The 16,240-nt window shown below is 60.6% G+C and overlaps 2 protein-coding genes across 22 annotated transcripts in view; both read left to right on the forward strand.

The window, feature by feature from the left end:
* The window catches only part of CAMK2B (calcium/calmodulin dependent protein kinase II beta), a 60,138-nt gene that overhangs the window by 30,307 nt on the left and 13,591 nt on the right, over positions 1-16,240 (forward strand). For 9 of the 21 annotated variants that reach the window (XM_025191678.1, XM_025191681.1, XM_025191692.1 and 6 more), the window contains exons 6-14: positions 1,746-1,818; positions 4,272-4,374; positions 4,457-4,540; positions 5,056-5,150; positions 6,921-7,043; positions 7,383-7,466; positions 7,970-8,012; positions 8,947-9,021; positions 15,989-16,029. In XM_025191678.1, coding sequence (XP_025047463.1) covers positions 1,746-1,818; positions 4,272-4,374; positions 4,457-4,540; positions 5,056-5,150; positions 6,921-7,043; positions 7,383-7,466; positions 7,970-8,012; positions 8,947-9,021; positions 15,989-16,029 — 721 coding nt within the window. The remainder of the gene's footprint in view (positions 1-1,745; positions 1,819-4,271; positions 4,375-4,456; positions 4,541-5,055; positions 5,151-6,920; positions 7,044-7,382; positions 7,467-7,969; positions 8,013-8,946; positions 9,022-15,988; positions 16,030-16,240) is intronic. The other 12 variants (XM_025191680.1, XM_025191694.1, XM_025191685.1 and 9 more) reach the window with 4 other exon arrangements.
* LOC112547979 lies at positions 1,842-4,223 on the forward strand. The gene is made up of 2 exons (XM_025191701.1): positions 1,842-3,515; positions 3,621-4,223. Exons 1-2 carry the CDS (start codon positions 2,466-2,468, stop codon positions 3,942-3,944), a joined length of 1,374 nt encoding a protein of 457 aa, XP_025047486.1. The 5' UTR covers positions 1,842-2,465; the 3' UTR covers positions 3,945-4,223.

The following is a 16,240-nucleotide window of genomic DNA, read 5'->3' on the forward strand; positions in this document are numbered from 1 at the left end:
GCAGCAGTGGCAATCAGGTACTCTGGGCGCTCGTGGCAGAGCCCCCCTGTGCAGTGCGGGGCAGCAGGGATCGTGCCCCCCGCAGCCTGGCACCTATGCAGCAGCTGTCACATCATACGGGTACAGTGCAGCTCAGCAGGTCATCACGTGCTGTCCCAGAGCTGGTTTGGCTCCATGTATCAGCCAGAGCCCAGCACCACTCAGCCCCAGTAGCCCCAGCTCATGGACAGCGTGCAGAGCCCCACAGCACCCTGCTGAGCTGCACTGCACCCACGCGATGCAACAGCTGCCGCATGGGTGCCAGGCGGGGGGGGGCTGATCCCCACTTGCCTGCACTGTGCAGGGGGGCTCTGCCATGAGCCCCCAGAGGCCCCAGCCGCCCCTGCTGCAACCAGTGAGTGCGGGGCTTTTTTTTTTTAAGTGCCAGGGCCAAGCAGGGTAGCCATGACAGGGGCTGGGGGAGTGGCCTGGGTGTGGGGCCCCACTGCCCACCACCACACCCCTACTGCTGACACTGCTGCTGCTGCCTGTTCGATTCAGAGGAGATTCATCTCAATTTGGCGGCCGAATCAGCTGAATTGAATCAGGACAGTGATTCAAATTACTGAATCGAATCACTGTCCCTCCAAATCAGCCGAATCCAAAACCGGATCGAATACTTTCTGCTTCACAGGAGCCTAGCTCGCAAGTAATGCAGGGTTCCTCCATAGTTCTTCCTCCCTCCATGTTCCCCATCCCAGCTGGAGTCCATGGGGAGGGCAATGTGGAGCAGAGCCCAGAGCAGGAGGCTTGGCCTTGCTGTGCGGAAAGGATCTGGGGTCTGAGTTTCCCCTACCCAGTAGGTGCAGATGGTGAAGGATGAGAAGGCCAGGCCGGGGGAGCTCAGGGCTTTGCATGCGTTGCTGAGGTAGGACTGGATGTAAAGGATTCTGGCAAAGCTGAAGAGGCATCTTTCCCTGGCTTTAGCTGAAGGGAGATGGAGCAGGAGGCAGGCTACTCTGGGGGTGACTGCTCCAGACTGCCCCCATTCTCTCTCTGCGAGGAGGTTAGCCATGCTAGCCCTGCCCAGGAGGGAGCCCATGCTCCCCTGCCACTAGGGCATGCCTAGCAGAGCCAGCCAGTGCCTGTGATCTCTCCCATGAAGTTGGGGAGGCTTCACTGGGGGGGAAGAGAGCTGCCACGCAGAGTGTGGCAGCTCCCGGGAGCTGTCACACCAGGGGCTGTATGGACATGGGGGTGAGCGGTGGCCACTTCCCTACCTGGGAACTGTGCTATGGAACAAGCTATGGGGCTGGCTCAGGGCAAGCAGGAGGGAAGGAGATCTGTGCAGGGGTTGCAGGCCCAGGCAGAAGGGGGAGGCTGGAACCGCAAGCTGCCTGGGCCCCTCCCAGCACGGGCACAGCTGGATTCAAGGGCCAAGTCTCAGCCCCCACCTTGCCAAAGCTGTTGGGATTAGCAGGGTGTGACCCTGACACTGCATCCAGTAAAGGGCTGCCTGGGGAGACCTGTTGGATGGGGTCAGTGCCCATTGGTGACCCCACTCGCTGCCCCCAGCTGTAGCTCGGGCCAGCTCCTGGGCAGCTAGGCCAAGTTGAGAGGGAGCGTGACTCCTGTCCTCTCCATCCTCCTCTCCTCTTCCTCCTGGCCCCATTCCCCCCATCGCCCCCTTCCTGCCCCGCTCCCACCCCCCGCGTGGTCGGTGCCAGTCCCCGTGAACTAACACGCCCCGTGGTGTTTGCATGCAGTCATTGCATCCAGCAGATCCTGGAGGCTGTTCTCCATTGCCACCAAATGGGGGTCGTCCACAGGGACCTCAAGGTGAGTTGCCTGTCCCACTGCTCTGTCCGTCTGTCCGTCCGTCCGTCTGCATTCCCTGTGCATGGGGGTGCTGGCGCCGGGGTGTGGAGCTGCCCATCCCGCCGTTGCAAGGGCTCATGGGAAAGAGGCGCGAGGCCAGGGACCCATTTGGGTTTGGCCCAAGAGAGCGGACAGCAACGGGGGACGCTACTCTCACCACACCGGCCAGGTGGCCACTGTGCACAGCTGGGCTGGGGTCTGAGGTGGCTGGGTGAACCCTTCTCTGCCAACAAGGGGCAGAGAGTCTCGTAGCCATGCCCACATGTTCATAGAGGGGGCTGTGCCACCGCCAACGTGGGTGCTGTTCCTGGCACAGCTTGCAAGAGCCAGGCCCCCACACTGGCTTGGCAGGGGGCATTGGTGGGTGGTTGGCAGCCCACGGTGTTCCCATGGCCTCAGGGGTGAGCTGAGGGTGCAACAGGGAGAAGGAAGCTGCCCATTAACCAGAGTCCATTCTGGACTCATTGCCCAAGCCCGCATCCCCTGAGATCCAGCTCTTGTGTCGCTGCCTGGGATTGCTGTCTGGCTCTCCTGAGGCTTGGGGCCACCCTGGAGCATCCCAGGACTCATGGGATTGGGAAGGGGTTTCACTGCGTGGCTGGAGGGACATGAGGGCTGAGCTGAGCCAGGACCTGAGGCACAAGGAGACCCCCAACGCATTCTGCTGGCTTCCTCCCACCCCTTCCCTGAGCCACTCACCCTCCCAAACCATCCCCACCATCGCTTCTCTTCCCATGCCGCGGCAGGGGGTAGCTCTACTTATCGAGGGTCTGTCTCCACATGTGTGCATGTCCCATGTCTGGTGGCCCCTTGTGCCAGTTTTCTGTGCTCCGTGGTGCACGGCAAGGCTCTCTGGTCCTGGTTTCCTCCTCTCCATGAGCCTGAGAGGGGGTAGGATGGCTCATCCTCTGTGGATGCAAGCCCAGGGGAGTGTCCCAGTCTCCATGTGTGTCTGTGTGTGGTGCGTGTATTGGCCGGGAAGTGTCCTGTGGTTGTCTTGTCAGGGCCACGTTGTCCTTGGACCTAGTGCTGCCATGCAGAGAGCTGGACTGTCAGGGGAGCTAGCAGCCTGGGAAGGCATGCTGTCACCGGGCCACAGAGCCCATGGCCATGCTGGGACCGGCAGAGCATCAAAGGACTGGGCCTTTTGTTCCCAATGCTGGGGGGTGGTGGCCAAGCGGGGCTCCCATGCTTCTTGGTGGGTGAGGCTGGGTGTAGGACAGAACCATGGGAGTTGGGCTGTGCTGGAGGGGGCCAGGCTGAGCAGCTTGGCACCGTGGGGAAGGCCTGGGGGTATTCTGCAGGAGCCGCAGCCTTGCCTGGGGCAGCTCCAATGCGGCTTGTATCTATCCCACACAGCTCCAGGGGCACTGTGGTGTTGGGCAAGGGAGACAGAGGCCACAGAGCAACTGGAAAAGCCTTCCCAGAGCAGGCAGGAGCCGGGTCAAGGCAGCAAGGGTCTGTGCCTCTGGCAGCATCTCAGGAGGAGTGGATTAGCAGAGCCACAGCCTCGTGGGAGGCACTGGTGCAAGTCTGGGCCCGGTCCGGCTGTGTGGCTGGCTGGGCAAGGGCAGGGAAAAGTTCAGAGACCTTCCTGCCTTTGCGCACCATGTCCCGACAGCCTGGACCTGGAGGGAGGTGGCTGCCCTGGCAGAGAGGCAGTGATCCTGGCTCCCTGGCTGGCTGGGCAAGGGCAGGGAAAAGTTCAGAGACCTTCCTGCCTTTGCGCACCATGTCCCGACAGCCTGGACCCTGGCAGAGAGGCAGTGATCCTGGCTCCCTTTGCCAGGACCATGGCCAAGCCAAGAGGGCTGGTGCCCAAGCTCCCTGCAGCCTGGGCTGGCACTGGCCCTTTTGGGAAATGTTTGCCCTTTACCCATGGGGGTAAAGCAGTGTTGTGGCTGTGTGGTGAGGCCATGGGGCTGGTGCAGCCTACGGCCAAAGGGCACTATGGGTTCCTAGCTCACATGGTTTATGGTATGGGTCACCTCGGGAAGGCGTACATGGCATTAGCTCCTCCCAGCTGCAGGCCCCAAGCACAGCGTGATGGTGGTCAGTGCCCCAACCCTAGGCGGTGCCTCTGCTAGAGCAGGGATGTGCCCAGAGGCGGCAGTGGGTAGAGGCTGGGCCAGGCCAGCCTGGAGAGATCTGTATAGCCCAGGCTGCTGGTACAAAGCTGCAGGGCTGGTAGGAGCTGGTGACTCCTCCCCCCGCCACACACACACGCACATCTCTACCACCCTGCTCCGAAATCCTTGTTCTCCCTGCTCGGGCTGGCCACCAGTCTCTGACCCTCAGCTGCAAACCGGATGTCCTTGTCTCTCTCTGTTTGTCCCTTCCTTTCCTTTTCTCTCCCCCGCTCCTCACCCACCTTCCCTCTCCTCCTGATGTTGGCACCTGGGTGCACCCCGCAGCCGGAGAACCTGCTTCTGGCCAGCAAGTGCAAGGGGGCGGCAGTGAAGCTGGCAGACTTTGGGTTGGCCATCGAGGTGCAGGGGGATCAGCAGGCCTGGTTCGGTGAGTGATGGACACCCTCATCTCCCCCCGTCTTCAGGTGCCCAGACTGGCAGTGCCAACACACTTTGTGCTCTTTCCCCAGGGTTCGCAGGCACCCCTGGCTACCTCTCCCCTGAAGTGCTGCGTAAAGAAGCCTACGGAAAACCCGTGGACATCTGGGCATGTGGTAAGTACCAACCTGGACCCTGGTTGTTTGGGTGCCGTGAATGTGGGGCTGGCTCATCTGCTGGTCAGGGCCTGGCCTGGGTGTGGGAAGCCAGGGATTTAGTCCCAGGCTCCCAGGAATAGGTGTGCTAAGGGGTTTAGGCACCCTCCCTCAATATGCCAGGGGCTGAGTAAGGTTGAGGAGCCTGTCCTGGGCTTTCCACAGGAGCTGGGCACCTTGATCCCCTCAGTGCTGAACAAACTCCTCTATTCTCCTTTGGTACCTTGAAGGTCACTACATGGATCTGACTCTGGTACACAAAGGCTTCCCAGGGCAGTGCCAGCAACAGAGCACCAGCACTGCAGCTGGGGTTTTCCCATGATGGGAGCCTGCTTGGGGCAGGGCTGAAGCCAGGGCCTGGCCTTTGGTGGAAAGAGGTCGCTGCTTTGGGGAGGGGGGCCTTTGGCAGCCCTGCTGAAGGGATAACACAGTTTGGACGGCCCTGTCCTGATGCTGGTGCCTTGCTCTCTCCCCAGGCGTGATCCTGTATATTCTGCTGGTGGGCTACCCACCCTTCTGGGATGAAGACCAGCACAAGCTGTACCAGCAGATCAAAGCCGGCGCCTACGATGTGAGTCCCTAGTGGATGCTCTCCCCAGCTGCCCTCCACATGGAAGTCCCTCCCAAATCTTTGGTGGCTGCGGTGATGGGCCATGGGCCCACACTGATCTCCAGGGGTGGCTGCTGTCCAGCCCCAGCCTCACGCCCCATTTCACAGCCACCTGTCCTGGGAGCTGCCCTGTGGAAGGGGGGGCTCCTGAGCACGCACAGGCCCACCTAGAGCCTTTGGAGCCTCAATGTGATCTCGGTGCCCATGTGGGTTGGGCCTGGTGGCAGTTAGGAACCCACCTTGAGACCCCCTGAGGGGAGGTGGGGCATGACTAGGTCACACAGAGTGAACTGTGCCAGGGCTTGCAGCTTGAGAGTTGGGGTGGGCCCATGGCAAGTCTGTCCCATCAGAGCTCCTCTGGTGCCCAGGCGTGATTCTGTTTTTTGGCACATGATGGAGCACAATCTGCATTGCATCCTTCACTGCTGTGCCAGTGGGGAAAGCTGCCTCCCTGGCCTGCTCGGACAGAGCCACTTCAGAGTGTCCCACAGGATTCAGGGGTTTGGCGGCTCTGTGTCTAGCGATCCAGCCTGGGCTTCCTGAAGGAGCCTGTGTGATTCAGCCTCCTCCCACCCTGAATTCTCCTCCTGCTCCGTCCAGAGCTGGCAAGTTGTCCTGGGGCCCTCAGGGAGCGGGGTTGATGCCAAGTATCCCTGGCATAGGCAGCCTGGAAGACTGCTGCACAGACACTCCCCCCAGCACCACCCCAGCACACAGCGACTCCCCCACCAGGTGCCTCCACAGTGCCTGCCAGTGCCATGCCTGGCACCCAGGACTCTGGTGCTTGGAGGCAGGTGGGAGGCAAGGCACAGGTACCTGTGGAACTGGAAGCCAGGTGTGAAGTGGTGCCAGGTCCCTAGAGGAAGCCAGAGCAGGGCGGGGGCTGTGCCAGGTCCCACCATGGCCCAGGGAGCCGGCAAGGGTGGTAACATGGCATCCTGGCTCCCTTGCAGACCCCAGGCAGGGCAGCGGCTCAGGGGACACAGCCGAGACCCCCCGACGGCGTGGAGGGAGCATATGGGAGTCCCTCAGGAGCCAGTGGGTATCTCTCCACTCCCAGCCGCTTGGGGAAACCAGCCCCCTCTCTCCTGCCTCTCTCCCCCTCTCCTGCTGGCGCTTTCTTCCCCTCTTGCTCACCTGTGCTGCCACGGCGCCTCTCCCCCGGGTTCTGCTGGCTGGGCCACGGGGTTTTCCCTGGTTCCACTGCCCAGTTCCTTTCCGGCTGCTTCCTAGGGGTATCCTACGGCAGACCCTGGGTCCGCGGTCTCTACGGCTGGCTGTGAGGTGGAGAGCAGCTTCTGGAAGGGGACCCCCATGCCATGCAGTCATCCCCAGCTAGCAGCATCCAGCACAGAGGCTCCCCACTCCACTGCCCCCAGTTGGCCCAAGCCCTCGGCTGCCCCTGCAACTTTGTCGCCAGCTCTCAGCACATCCAGCCTGTCCAGCATGGGGTGCCACAGTGATGCAGGGGCCAAGGAGGGCAGGCAACAATGCTGAGGGTTGCTTTTCAGGGGGGAGCCAGAAGTATCCCTTTCATCTCCCTCTCTGCTCCCTGAATCCACCACCAAAATAACAGCCCACTGCTGTGCCCAAACAGCACAGCAGGCTGGGCCTTGGCATGAAAAAAGGTAGGGGGCACCTGGGTGTAAGGGGGCTGCTGGACATAGCCAGCCCCTCTCCTGCTGCCCCTGACAGCGACACCTGCCCCACCGCCACATTTCTCTCCCATAGTTCCCATCCCCCGAGTGGGACACGGTCACCCCAGAAGCCAAGAACCTCATCAACCAGATGCTCACCATCAACCCGGCCAAACGCATCACAGCCCATGAAGCTCTGAAGCACCCATGGGTCTGCGTGAGTATTGCTGCCACCCCCTTCTCCCCCTGCTCACTCGCTGTTCCCCTCAGTCTGAGTTGGGGCTGACTGGGCATTCCCCACAGCCCCCAGGCCTGTCCCAGGCCACACCAATGGGGCCAGGCCATGCACAGTCTTTGGAGAACTGCCTTGCATAATGCAGGGGGTCTCACCTGGCAGTGACTGGCACTGTCCCCAGGTGGCTGTGCCCCCTGCTGCCCTGCAGGGATAAGGGGGCCAGGTGGATGGTCTCCACACTGTTCCCTCCCCAGCGGGGCTCTTTGTGCCCCCTCCTGCCAGCCAGCCCCTCACTTTGCTGCCCGTCCTTCCTTTTTCCAGCAACGCTCGACCGTGGCCTCCATGATGCACAGGCAGGAGACTGTAGAGTGTCTGAAGAAGTTCAATGCCCGGAGGAAGCTCAAGGTGGGTCCTGGTGCCAGGGTGGGAATCTCAGCCAGATTTGTGGCAGTGCCCCCCTCCTTCCCACACCATGCCCTGCACCCTCGTGGTGATCCAGGGCAGAGATCTCACCCCATCAGAGGCTCTGGGTAAACTCCCAGGGACTTCCAGCTAAACCAGAGGAGCCCACGTCATCCCAGGCTGGTGTGAGGGTCCATGTCTGTGCCACAGCTGCCAGCCTCACTGGGGTCTCAGACCCACCGTGCTGATGTCTTCAGCCCTGGTGAACTCCCAGCTGGGAACCGATGGAGCCTGGGGAAAGCCTAAGAGCCAGGGGGAAGATAAGAGCTGGGAAGGGAGAGAGGCTCTGCATGGTTTGCCAGCCCCAAGGTGATGGGGCCTGGGTGTGGTGTACATGTTGGTGACCTCCCTGGCAGGAGAAAATGGAGTGGGGGAAGAAGGTGATGGGATCTGGTGGGGGTAGGTGGCTGCCTGCCCTTACCCACCACCACCATGTTCTCTTCCAGGGCGCCATCCTCACCACCATGCTGGCCACACGCAACTTCTCAGGTGAGCGTCTCACCATGGCTGACCCTAGCCCAGAGACGGGGCCCCTCTGAGGTGGGTGCGGCCGCGGGAGCAAGGAGTAGGCGGCAGCCGTGGCCCTAGCCCCACGGGCGGCGGAGACGTGGGCACCAGCAGGGCCCAGAACTGAGAACATGCAAGCTCATCTCTCCTCTAGGCAGCTGCCCCAGATGTCTGCTCTGGAGATGAGGCCGTATCGGGGCTCTGCCTGGGGGTTCTGGGGGAGTTTGTGTTGCAGGGGAGTTACTGCTGCAGGTTTTCTTCCCTCTGTCTTTCTCTCTGAGCTGCCATTCTCCAGCTGAGTTTGGGGGTCAGCAGTGTGTTGCCCCCAGGAGAGCACCAGGCTGGGGGCTGGGAAAGCTCATTTCCCAGCCCCTGGCACCCCTGATCTGTGTCCCCTTCTCTCCTGAGAGCTGGATCCTCCAGCCCCGTGCAGCCTAAGGCTTCTTCCTCCCAGCCCCCACCCCTCTGCATATTGGGGGGCAGGAGCAGCAGTCAGGAGGGGAGGCATCAGAGAGCAAGGCTGGGTGCAGGTAGCCCTTAGCTGTGGAGCACGGGCTTTCCAGGCACCAAGGGGCTGAGGCCTGCCAAAGAGGAGCACAATGGGGCCATTCCCGTTTGGTGCCAGGGCACTGTGGGGCTTGCCTGGTGTCAGGAGGGCCCCCAGCTCCCCTGCAGGCCAGTGGGGCTAGGCAGGAGGGCAGGAGGATGGGTTAGACATCCTCATGCCTCTGGGCCCCATCTCCAGCATCTAGACTGGAACGCTAATCTGGTTTCTGCTTCCCTTGTCTCCTCTCTCCCCCTCTGTCTGTCCGTCTGGCTCCCTCTCTCTGTCTTTCACTGTCTCCTGCCCCCACCCCACCCCTTCCCGTCTGCTGTCCCGCTCTGTTGGCTTCCCTCCACCCCCCGGTGCTCACAGTGGGCAGACAGACCACCGCGCCCGCCACCATGTCGGCAGCAGCTTCCGGTGCCACCATGGGGTTGGTGGAACAAGGTAGACGTGTCTTGAGAGGGGCCTGGCCTGTGTTCCCCCCACCCCGCCTCACCCTCCTCAGCCGTCCCAGTGCATGTCGCACATGCCCCATCCAAGGACCCCCCACCCCATCAGTGGGATGAGGCTGTTCATGACCCAACACAGCTGCCGAGCCAGGGCACAGGTGGGAGGCCAGTCAGGGGCCTGCTAGCAGGGCATATTGGCAGCAGAGGATGGGAGAGAAGAAGGCAGGGGAGATGCCCAGAGCCACTGAAGCAGAGCATCATGTCTATGAGGACCACCCTGCAAGGGATCTCAGTGCTGGATCCAGGGCAACTGGATCCCCAGACACAGAGGGGTGGGGCTGCGCTGGGGGGACTGAGCTCTGCCAATGCCCCTCCCCCTGGCACGGCAAGCCTTTGCTGTGCCCACGGGTGAGAGCTACATGCCACTGGCCCCCTTGGGAAGCACAGCAGAGGCTCTCCCATGGTCAGATCTAGGTACTGCAAGGCCAAAGGAAAATGTTGGCAAGCACCTGAATCACTGGGAAGCAAAGCCCCCCAAGGGCCCTTAGTGATTGAGGAGCTGGCATCCAATTTTCCAAAGCTCTTTCCAGAACTGAGTTTAGGCACCTGGTTTCTAAAGGTGGTCAGGCAGTGCCTGGCGGGAGGTTGCAACTGGCAGGGCACCTGCCAGCCTTTAAAAACCCAGCCTCAGGCACATTTGGAAATGGTCCCTCTTCTTGTGCCCCTGCCATCCAGCCGGGGCATCCCCCAAGAAGGGCACGTACCCCAGATCTTAGAGCTAGCGGATCCCACTCAAGCTACATGGGTCCTGGCCAGGCCACCAGCATCCCTGGGACCAGCATATCTGGACAGAGCCCATTTCCAAAGGTGCCCAAGTCACTTGTGGAGCCTAAATCCTCTGCCTCTTTGCTACCTTGGTGCCAAGGAGCCAGGGCCATGCCTGCACACACATCAGGAGATCAGCTCTGACCATGCCAGGCAAGGGATGCGGCCTAGCTCCCCTCCCACTGCCAGGCTTCCCCACTGTAAAGCAGCCTTGCCCGGGCACTTCTCTGACTGAAGAGCTGCCTCCCTCTGTGGCAGGGTCAAGTCGATCCTAAAGCTGAATTTGGTTCAAGTTTGGAGGATGGAGCTGAGGGAGACCATGGAAAACACAGGGATAATTTCCTGTGGGTACATGCCTGTGTGCTGCCCATAGCCCTCAGGGCACACCAGGCAATGAGGAAGTGGAGTCTAGTGCCCATGGTTCCCCCAGTCAGAGCAGATACCTGGGCAGGTCCTTTGAGGTGGTAAAGCCCCACTTCTTTTACCCAATAGTGAATTGTCCCTCTGTCCCTCTCCCTGCTGGGTCAGGCGAGCTGGCAGGGAGGGGGCTCCTGTTCTCCACTCATCCTCGTTTTACTGGGGGGGTTTCCTTTCAGCCCACCTCCAAGGTCACACACAAGGGTTTGTTCCCCCTTGGAGCCCTTTCCCGGCCTCACCCCTCAGCCCGTGCCTGCTCCCCAAGGGCTCAGCAGTCTCCAGAGCTGGCCATGCCCGGTCATGGGGGCAGGAGTCACCGTGGGGTGACACGCAGCCGCCCCCTGTGCCCTTGTCCTGCCCGGGGTCCCCATGAATGCTGTCTGTTTGCTTGCCACGGCCTGTCTGCTCCTTCCTCCTTGCCTGCCAGGTGACTGTGGTGACCAGTGCATGAGGTGTCAGAGGCCCCCTTGCATGCTGGTGCAACCATCCTCCAAGATGCAGGCTGGAGGCAAGGGCCGCTTGCTGCTTTGCGTGCTCTGGTGCTGCATGGGGGCACAGAAAGAAGTGCATGGCCGCGGTGGCTAAGGCTGGGCCCGGCGGCAGCAGCCTGGGATGCGCGGCATGGTTGGAACCTCCCTGCCGCCAGAGCAGCAACTGGTGAGCGACTGGCTTCCCACCCTAGGCGTGGCAGTGCCTGCCCTGCCAGCTTCCCGGCCTCGCTTTCAGAGGAGAGGTTGAATCCCTTGGCGGCCCTAACCCACTGGATTCCCTGTGGGGCTGGGTGAGGACACACCTGTGAGGAGGCAGGGACTGTGGCGTGGCTGAGAGGAGGGACATGGTACCTGAGGCACCAGGGGAGGCAATACAGATGCTTGCTGGACGAAGCCCAGACTACACACGGGCGGCCACGTTCCTTGAGGCTGCATGTGTTGAGGATGCATGTGTACACCAGTCAGACTCAGTCCCCACTGCTGCTACTGTGGTCCCTAAACAGCAAGGGAGCAGTAGTGGTGGATGCAGACAGAGCGGTGGAAAGCAGGGCAGTGGTGCACCTTACAGGCCAACTCTAGCAGACATACACAAACCATCATGAGCAGCAGCACCCTGCCTCTGAGGCTACAAGAGGGCTTGCAAAGAGCCAGCATTTGCATAGCCAGTGTGTCTGGAAGGAATTTTCCACCCTGCTCAGATGGTTACAGACTGGGGAGGTTTTCCTTCCTCTGTAGCGGGGACACAACCTCTCTTTGGTATCTCTCCAGTATATGTTAGCCTGTGCAGCTGCAGGACATTGGTAGCTGTGGTTCCCTCATGGACTTTCGGGTGTGATGTGTGGTGCTGTGTCAGGGTCGACTGTGTTGTTTTGATAAGAAGTCAGATGATGGGTTTGTCTGGAATGGTTTGGACAGGGCTTATCCTGCCTCAACCAGGGGTTGGGCTAGATGTGACTTCTGCAGGTCCCACTTCTCTTTGATTTCTGTGATATAAATGCTGGACAGAGAAGTGGGGAAAGAAGGAGAAAGGGCAGCACTGAGCACAGAAGAGGGGCTATTGATGCATAGGGATGGAGGGGATCTCAAAAGCTACTCCAGGTCATGGCATAAGAATCCTCAGTCCCTGGCAAGGCCAGCCTGGAGATGACATCCTGGCGCATGCCAGTTTGCTTTCAAGTTGTTTTTTCCAAGCCCTCTTGGTTAAGAGTAGCCACGCTGAGGTCAGTTCTGGGATGTCCAGGAAGAGTTTAATGCCTGCCATGGGCTTTTATGTCTGATGGCAGATGGGCTTCCATTTGCTCTGCCACGTAGGGATCTGTCCAAGTCAGGCAGAGCAACTGATGGCAGTAGTGACCTTGGTGGAGGAGCAGGGGCCAAACTTGGGATGTGCTACCCCATGTTGGCTGGAGTCTCCCCAGTAAGTCATTCACGACCATTCCCTACCAGATGGGGGAAGCTGCCCCGACGCAGGGGCCCATGTCCTCTGTGACCAGGGATGCACCTGGACTTGACAGAGCCAAGAGGATGCTGCTTCATCCCCCTGGTGCCAAGATCACTCTGTGGGGAGCATACAGCCCAGATGTGGCGGCTGAAAGACTGGGGCCAGTGCTTCCATATGGAAGGGACAGTTCCTGTCTCTGAAGAGCACAGCTGGCTCTGGATGTGATGCCCAGAGCAGCGAGCAAGGCACCACGGTTCCTGAGATCATGGGAGCTACAGGCCAGTGGAAAGCACATGCTGCTGAGTGTACATCTCCCACTGCTCATCAGTTTCCTCCACTCCTGGCGCCTGGACTCAGGCCGACACGAGCCATTCCTGGAACATGTTTCTGAAGGTATTTGTAGAGGCCTTAGTTGGAAGCCAGGATAAGGTCTGAAGTTTCCTTTCCAAGCAGCTGTGCCCTCTCTGTCCCTGGCACCTGTCTTCCTGCATCCAGCTTTGTTCCTGCAGGCTCCTCTTGCTCCCTCTGGATGGCTCTGGGCTTGGCCTTTCAGTCTTCGCCACTCCCCCCAGGGCATGACAGGCATCCCTTCTTGCAGCCATCCCCAACTTTGGGGTCTTCCATGCTTTCCTGAAGTCCAGGGGCAATGTGTAATGCATGCGGGTGCACCCTCTGCAAAAAGGGGATGCCAACACTATCAGCAGCACCTGTGGGCATCTGCAGGTGGTCCATGATCTCCCCTGGCCGCTGCTGTCAGTGGTGCCTGCAAGTGGTCACCGACCTGTGGTCAGCGCTCGCCACCCCCCCGCTGCCAGCACTGCCGGCGGCGTCTGTGGGAGCTCCCCGCTCACTGCTGCTGGGCTCCCGCCGGCACAGACGTGCCCGCCCAGTCACCGGGGCACGCATCATTCATGCCCTGAAGTCAGTAAATCCAGCAGGCCCAGGCCAGCTCTGCTGTCATCTTCCCAGTGCTTCCAGAAAGGAGCATTTTCCGGGCATTGGTGTCTCTCTTCAGCAGCACTGCCAGCTTCTCTCAACCTCTAGTAAAAGAACCAGAGTCTCGTGTCTCCAGACCATGTGCACTTTGTCACCACCTGCCTGCTTGGTCCCTGGAGCCTCCTCCTAGCTACTGGCTTAGGTCAGGCTCCCTGCAGCAGAGCCCGAGTTCCCTCCAGGAGAAGGAGTTTCCCTCAGGAGATTCTCCTGGAGGTGCCCCACAGTCCTGTTATCACCCCAAGGACCTGTTTGTTGCTGTGTGCCATGGGCCTGGGCTTGCCTAGTCCCTGTGTGGGCATGTGCACTGCTGCGGGGATGAGAAGGCAGAAGGCATCCTGTTCCAGGGTGGTGCCTTGCTTCTTGGATCTGCATATGGAGACTTCTCAGGGTCACTTCCTGCAGGGAAGCTCCCAACTCCCCTGGGCTGGCCAGCTCGTATCCCTCAGCAAGGGTTGGAAGCTGCCAACAAGACTGCCCTGAGATGCCTTCTGGAAGGCAGGCTGGAGACTGTGGCACAGCCCAGTCACCTGACTGTGAGCTAAGGGAGGTATTTTGGAGAGAGCCATCCAGGCTGGGCAGCCCCTGAGCCTCAAGCACCTGACTGCTGCCTTTGGTCTTTGCACCCATAGCTTGGCTCTCTCAAGTGCCTGTTAACACTTGCAGTGGCAGGGCACAGCCAGCCCTGGGGCAGAGCTGGGGGCTTTTTCTGTCCTGGAACCAACAGGCCTGGTACACAGGGCTGTTGTGTGGTGTCAGGACCAGGCCAGACAAAGACATCTCTGGGAGGGTTTGGACAGGGCTGGTCCTGCCTGGGTTGGACTGGACGTGGCTTGCCCTCCTCACGGGGTGCAGAAACTCCCATCTCCCAGAAGACTGCGAGCAGACGGAGCTACCAGCGCTGTGGAAGTGCCGGCACCCCCTTCCCAACTGCCCGCTGGGTGCCAGCAGGATGGCACAGAGCCAGATCCCATGTGCTTGGGTCCACAGGGTGACCTGGAGCCCCAGAACGGGGGCAGAAGCCATGGAAGGTCAAAGCTGCATACACAGGAAACCAGCAGTAGCCGCGGGGCAGGGAGACGGGGGGGCAGGGCTCAGGTCTCAACAGCTGTGGGGGAGAGGCGCAAACCAGGGCGACGTGGCCGCAATGGCCTGGATGAGTTGACCTCCGCCACATCTCTCCTCCGAGGGCCACAGCACAGCCAAGGCTCCCTGCGATGCTTGTGGTGCGGGGTGTCTCACCATGTGAGCAATAGTCTGAGCCGGGTTCCCGGCAGCTCGGATTTATTTCCTCTCCCTAACTCAACACATCTTTTTCTTCTCCTTTCTTTTTTTCCTCCCTCCATCACACCGCGCCTTCCTGTCCGTCCCCTTCCTCCACCTCCTCCTCCTGCCTGTCTCTCTCGCTTTCCTCCTTTCTCTAAGGTAAGCAAACTTTTCACAGGTTTTCTCTCTCACTAGGCTCTCTCGGGGCAGGAGCAGGGCCCGGGGCAGGTGTGTCTGTGGGTCCCCAGTGGAGGTGGGAGCTGGCCTCCTTCTCTGGGCCAGGGCTGAGCCAAGCAAAGCTCAAGCTACCCAAGTCCTTGCAGCTTCCCCTGGACCAGCCTGAGCCCCTTGGCACCAGGGCCAGATTAACCCTTTAGTGGGCTCTAGGCAAACAAACTCATATGTATGCTATGTAAAATAAGCACAACTGGGACCCTTCTTCACTTAAGGCCCTAGGCATGTGCCTAGTTTGCTTATGTGTGAATCCAGCCCTGCTGGGCACCACAGTGTTGGGCTCTCAGGCTGGTGCACTGAGGATGCCCCACCGACCCGATCAGCAGCCCCCTCCAGCCCAGGCTCCCCCACATGTAGCTCTGCTGATGTTGCTCAGTTCTGGGCCACAGCCCTCCCGGGCTCCTGAGGCAGGTGGTGCCGCTCACTCCCGACCAGCTGACTGTTGGGTCCGACCCAGGGTCCCCGCGGCCCTGCTATTGACCATCCTTCCAGCCCCAGGGCCAAGCTGCTCCAGGGGTCTGGGGCTGCCAGCGGATCTGAAGTGGGATGACTCTAGAGTGGGTTGGATGCCAGATCTGAGCCAAGAGAAGCCCAAAGCTGGGGTGGGGGCATCTGGAAAGTGGGATGATGGGATGCAGGGGCCCTAGTGTCTGGCTCTGGGCGGTGGCAGGTAGAGAGCAGAGTGTGGCTCCATGGACTCTGCTGGGGGGAGGCTGTGGCCTGCAGAGGTGAGTGCCCTGATAAGGTTGCATTTGTTGCTTTGAGATCCAGGCTTCCCCACACTCCATGTCTCCCCTCAGCATAGCTCAGATGTGCAGGAAGATCCCAGAGTGGCCTCTCATTAGGTAGCAAGGCTGAGGGCAGGTGGGGCTGGCTGGCATAGGGGCCAGAGAGGGAGGGGTAGGGTCCCTGCTCACTAGCAGGATAGGCCAGAGAGAGCTCTGGGGGCTCTGCCAGTAGTGGCTGGGCAGGGTGCTGGGGTGGCCTGTGGGCACACTGCCCCCTGGGCCAGGGCAAAGAGATACCTCTCTGCCCCCTGGTGCTGGAAATGGATTCAGTCACAAGGCAGTGGGGTGTCAGGGTCACTTCTGGGACCAGACAGGAAAGGAGAGGCCAGGGCTGGCCCAGCAAGAGGGGAGACGGTGCCATGTGTGGTGTGGATGCGGGCAGAAGTGCTGCCCAGCTGGGACCTGTCACCTGATGGCTGTGGGGCAGGCCAGAAGGGATTTAGGCTCGAGGGTGGCTTCCAGGGGCATGGAGCCAGTACTAAACCCATCCTTTCCCTCCCCCTGCAGCAGCTAAGAGCTTGCTGAACAAGAAAGCCGACGGAGTCAAGGTGAGAGGCACTTGGGGGAGAGCAGAGCCGTCTCCTGCCAGCTAGCGGGACCCACCACTTCCAGAGGGCTTCGGGCAGGGCTGGAGGTGCCTGGGCTCAGCCCGGGGCAATGTGTTTGGAGCTGGGGGTCTGGGCATCTACCTGGTTCCCCACAAACACCTGTTGAGGGCATGGGTGCTTGGCACAGATGTGCACTCAGTGCTGGCTTGCT

The sequence above is a fragment of the Alligator sinensis genome, unplaced genomic scaffold (genome assembly GCF_000455745.1).
Source record: "Alligator sinensis unplaced genomic scaffold, ASM45574v1 scaffold1462_1, whole genome shotgun sequence".
NCBI lineage: Eukaryota > Metazoa > Chordata > Crocodylia > Alligatoridae > Alligator > Alligator sinensis.

Coding starts and splice junctions, on each gene's coding strand:
- LOC112547979 (XM_025191701.1), top strand. CDS start 2,466: ATGAGGGCTGAGCTGAGCCAGGACCTGAGGCACAAGGAGACCCCCAAC. Junction 3,516..3,620: donor GTGGCTGCCCTGGCAGAGAG/GCAGTGATCCTG, acceptor CCTGGCAGAGAG/GCAGTGATCCTGGCTCCCTT.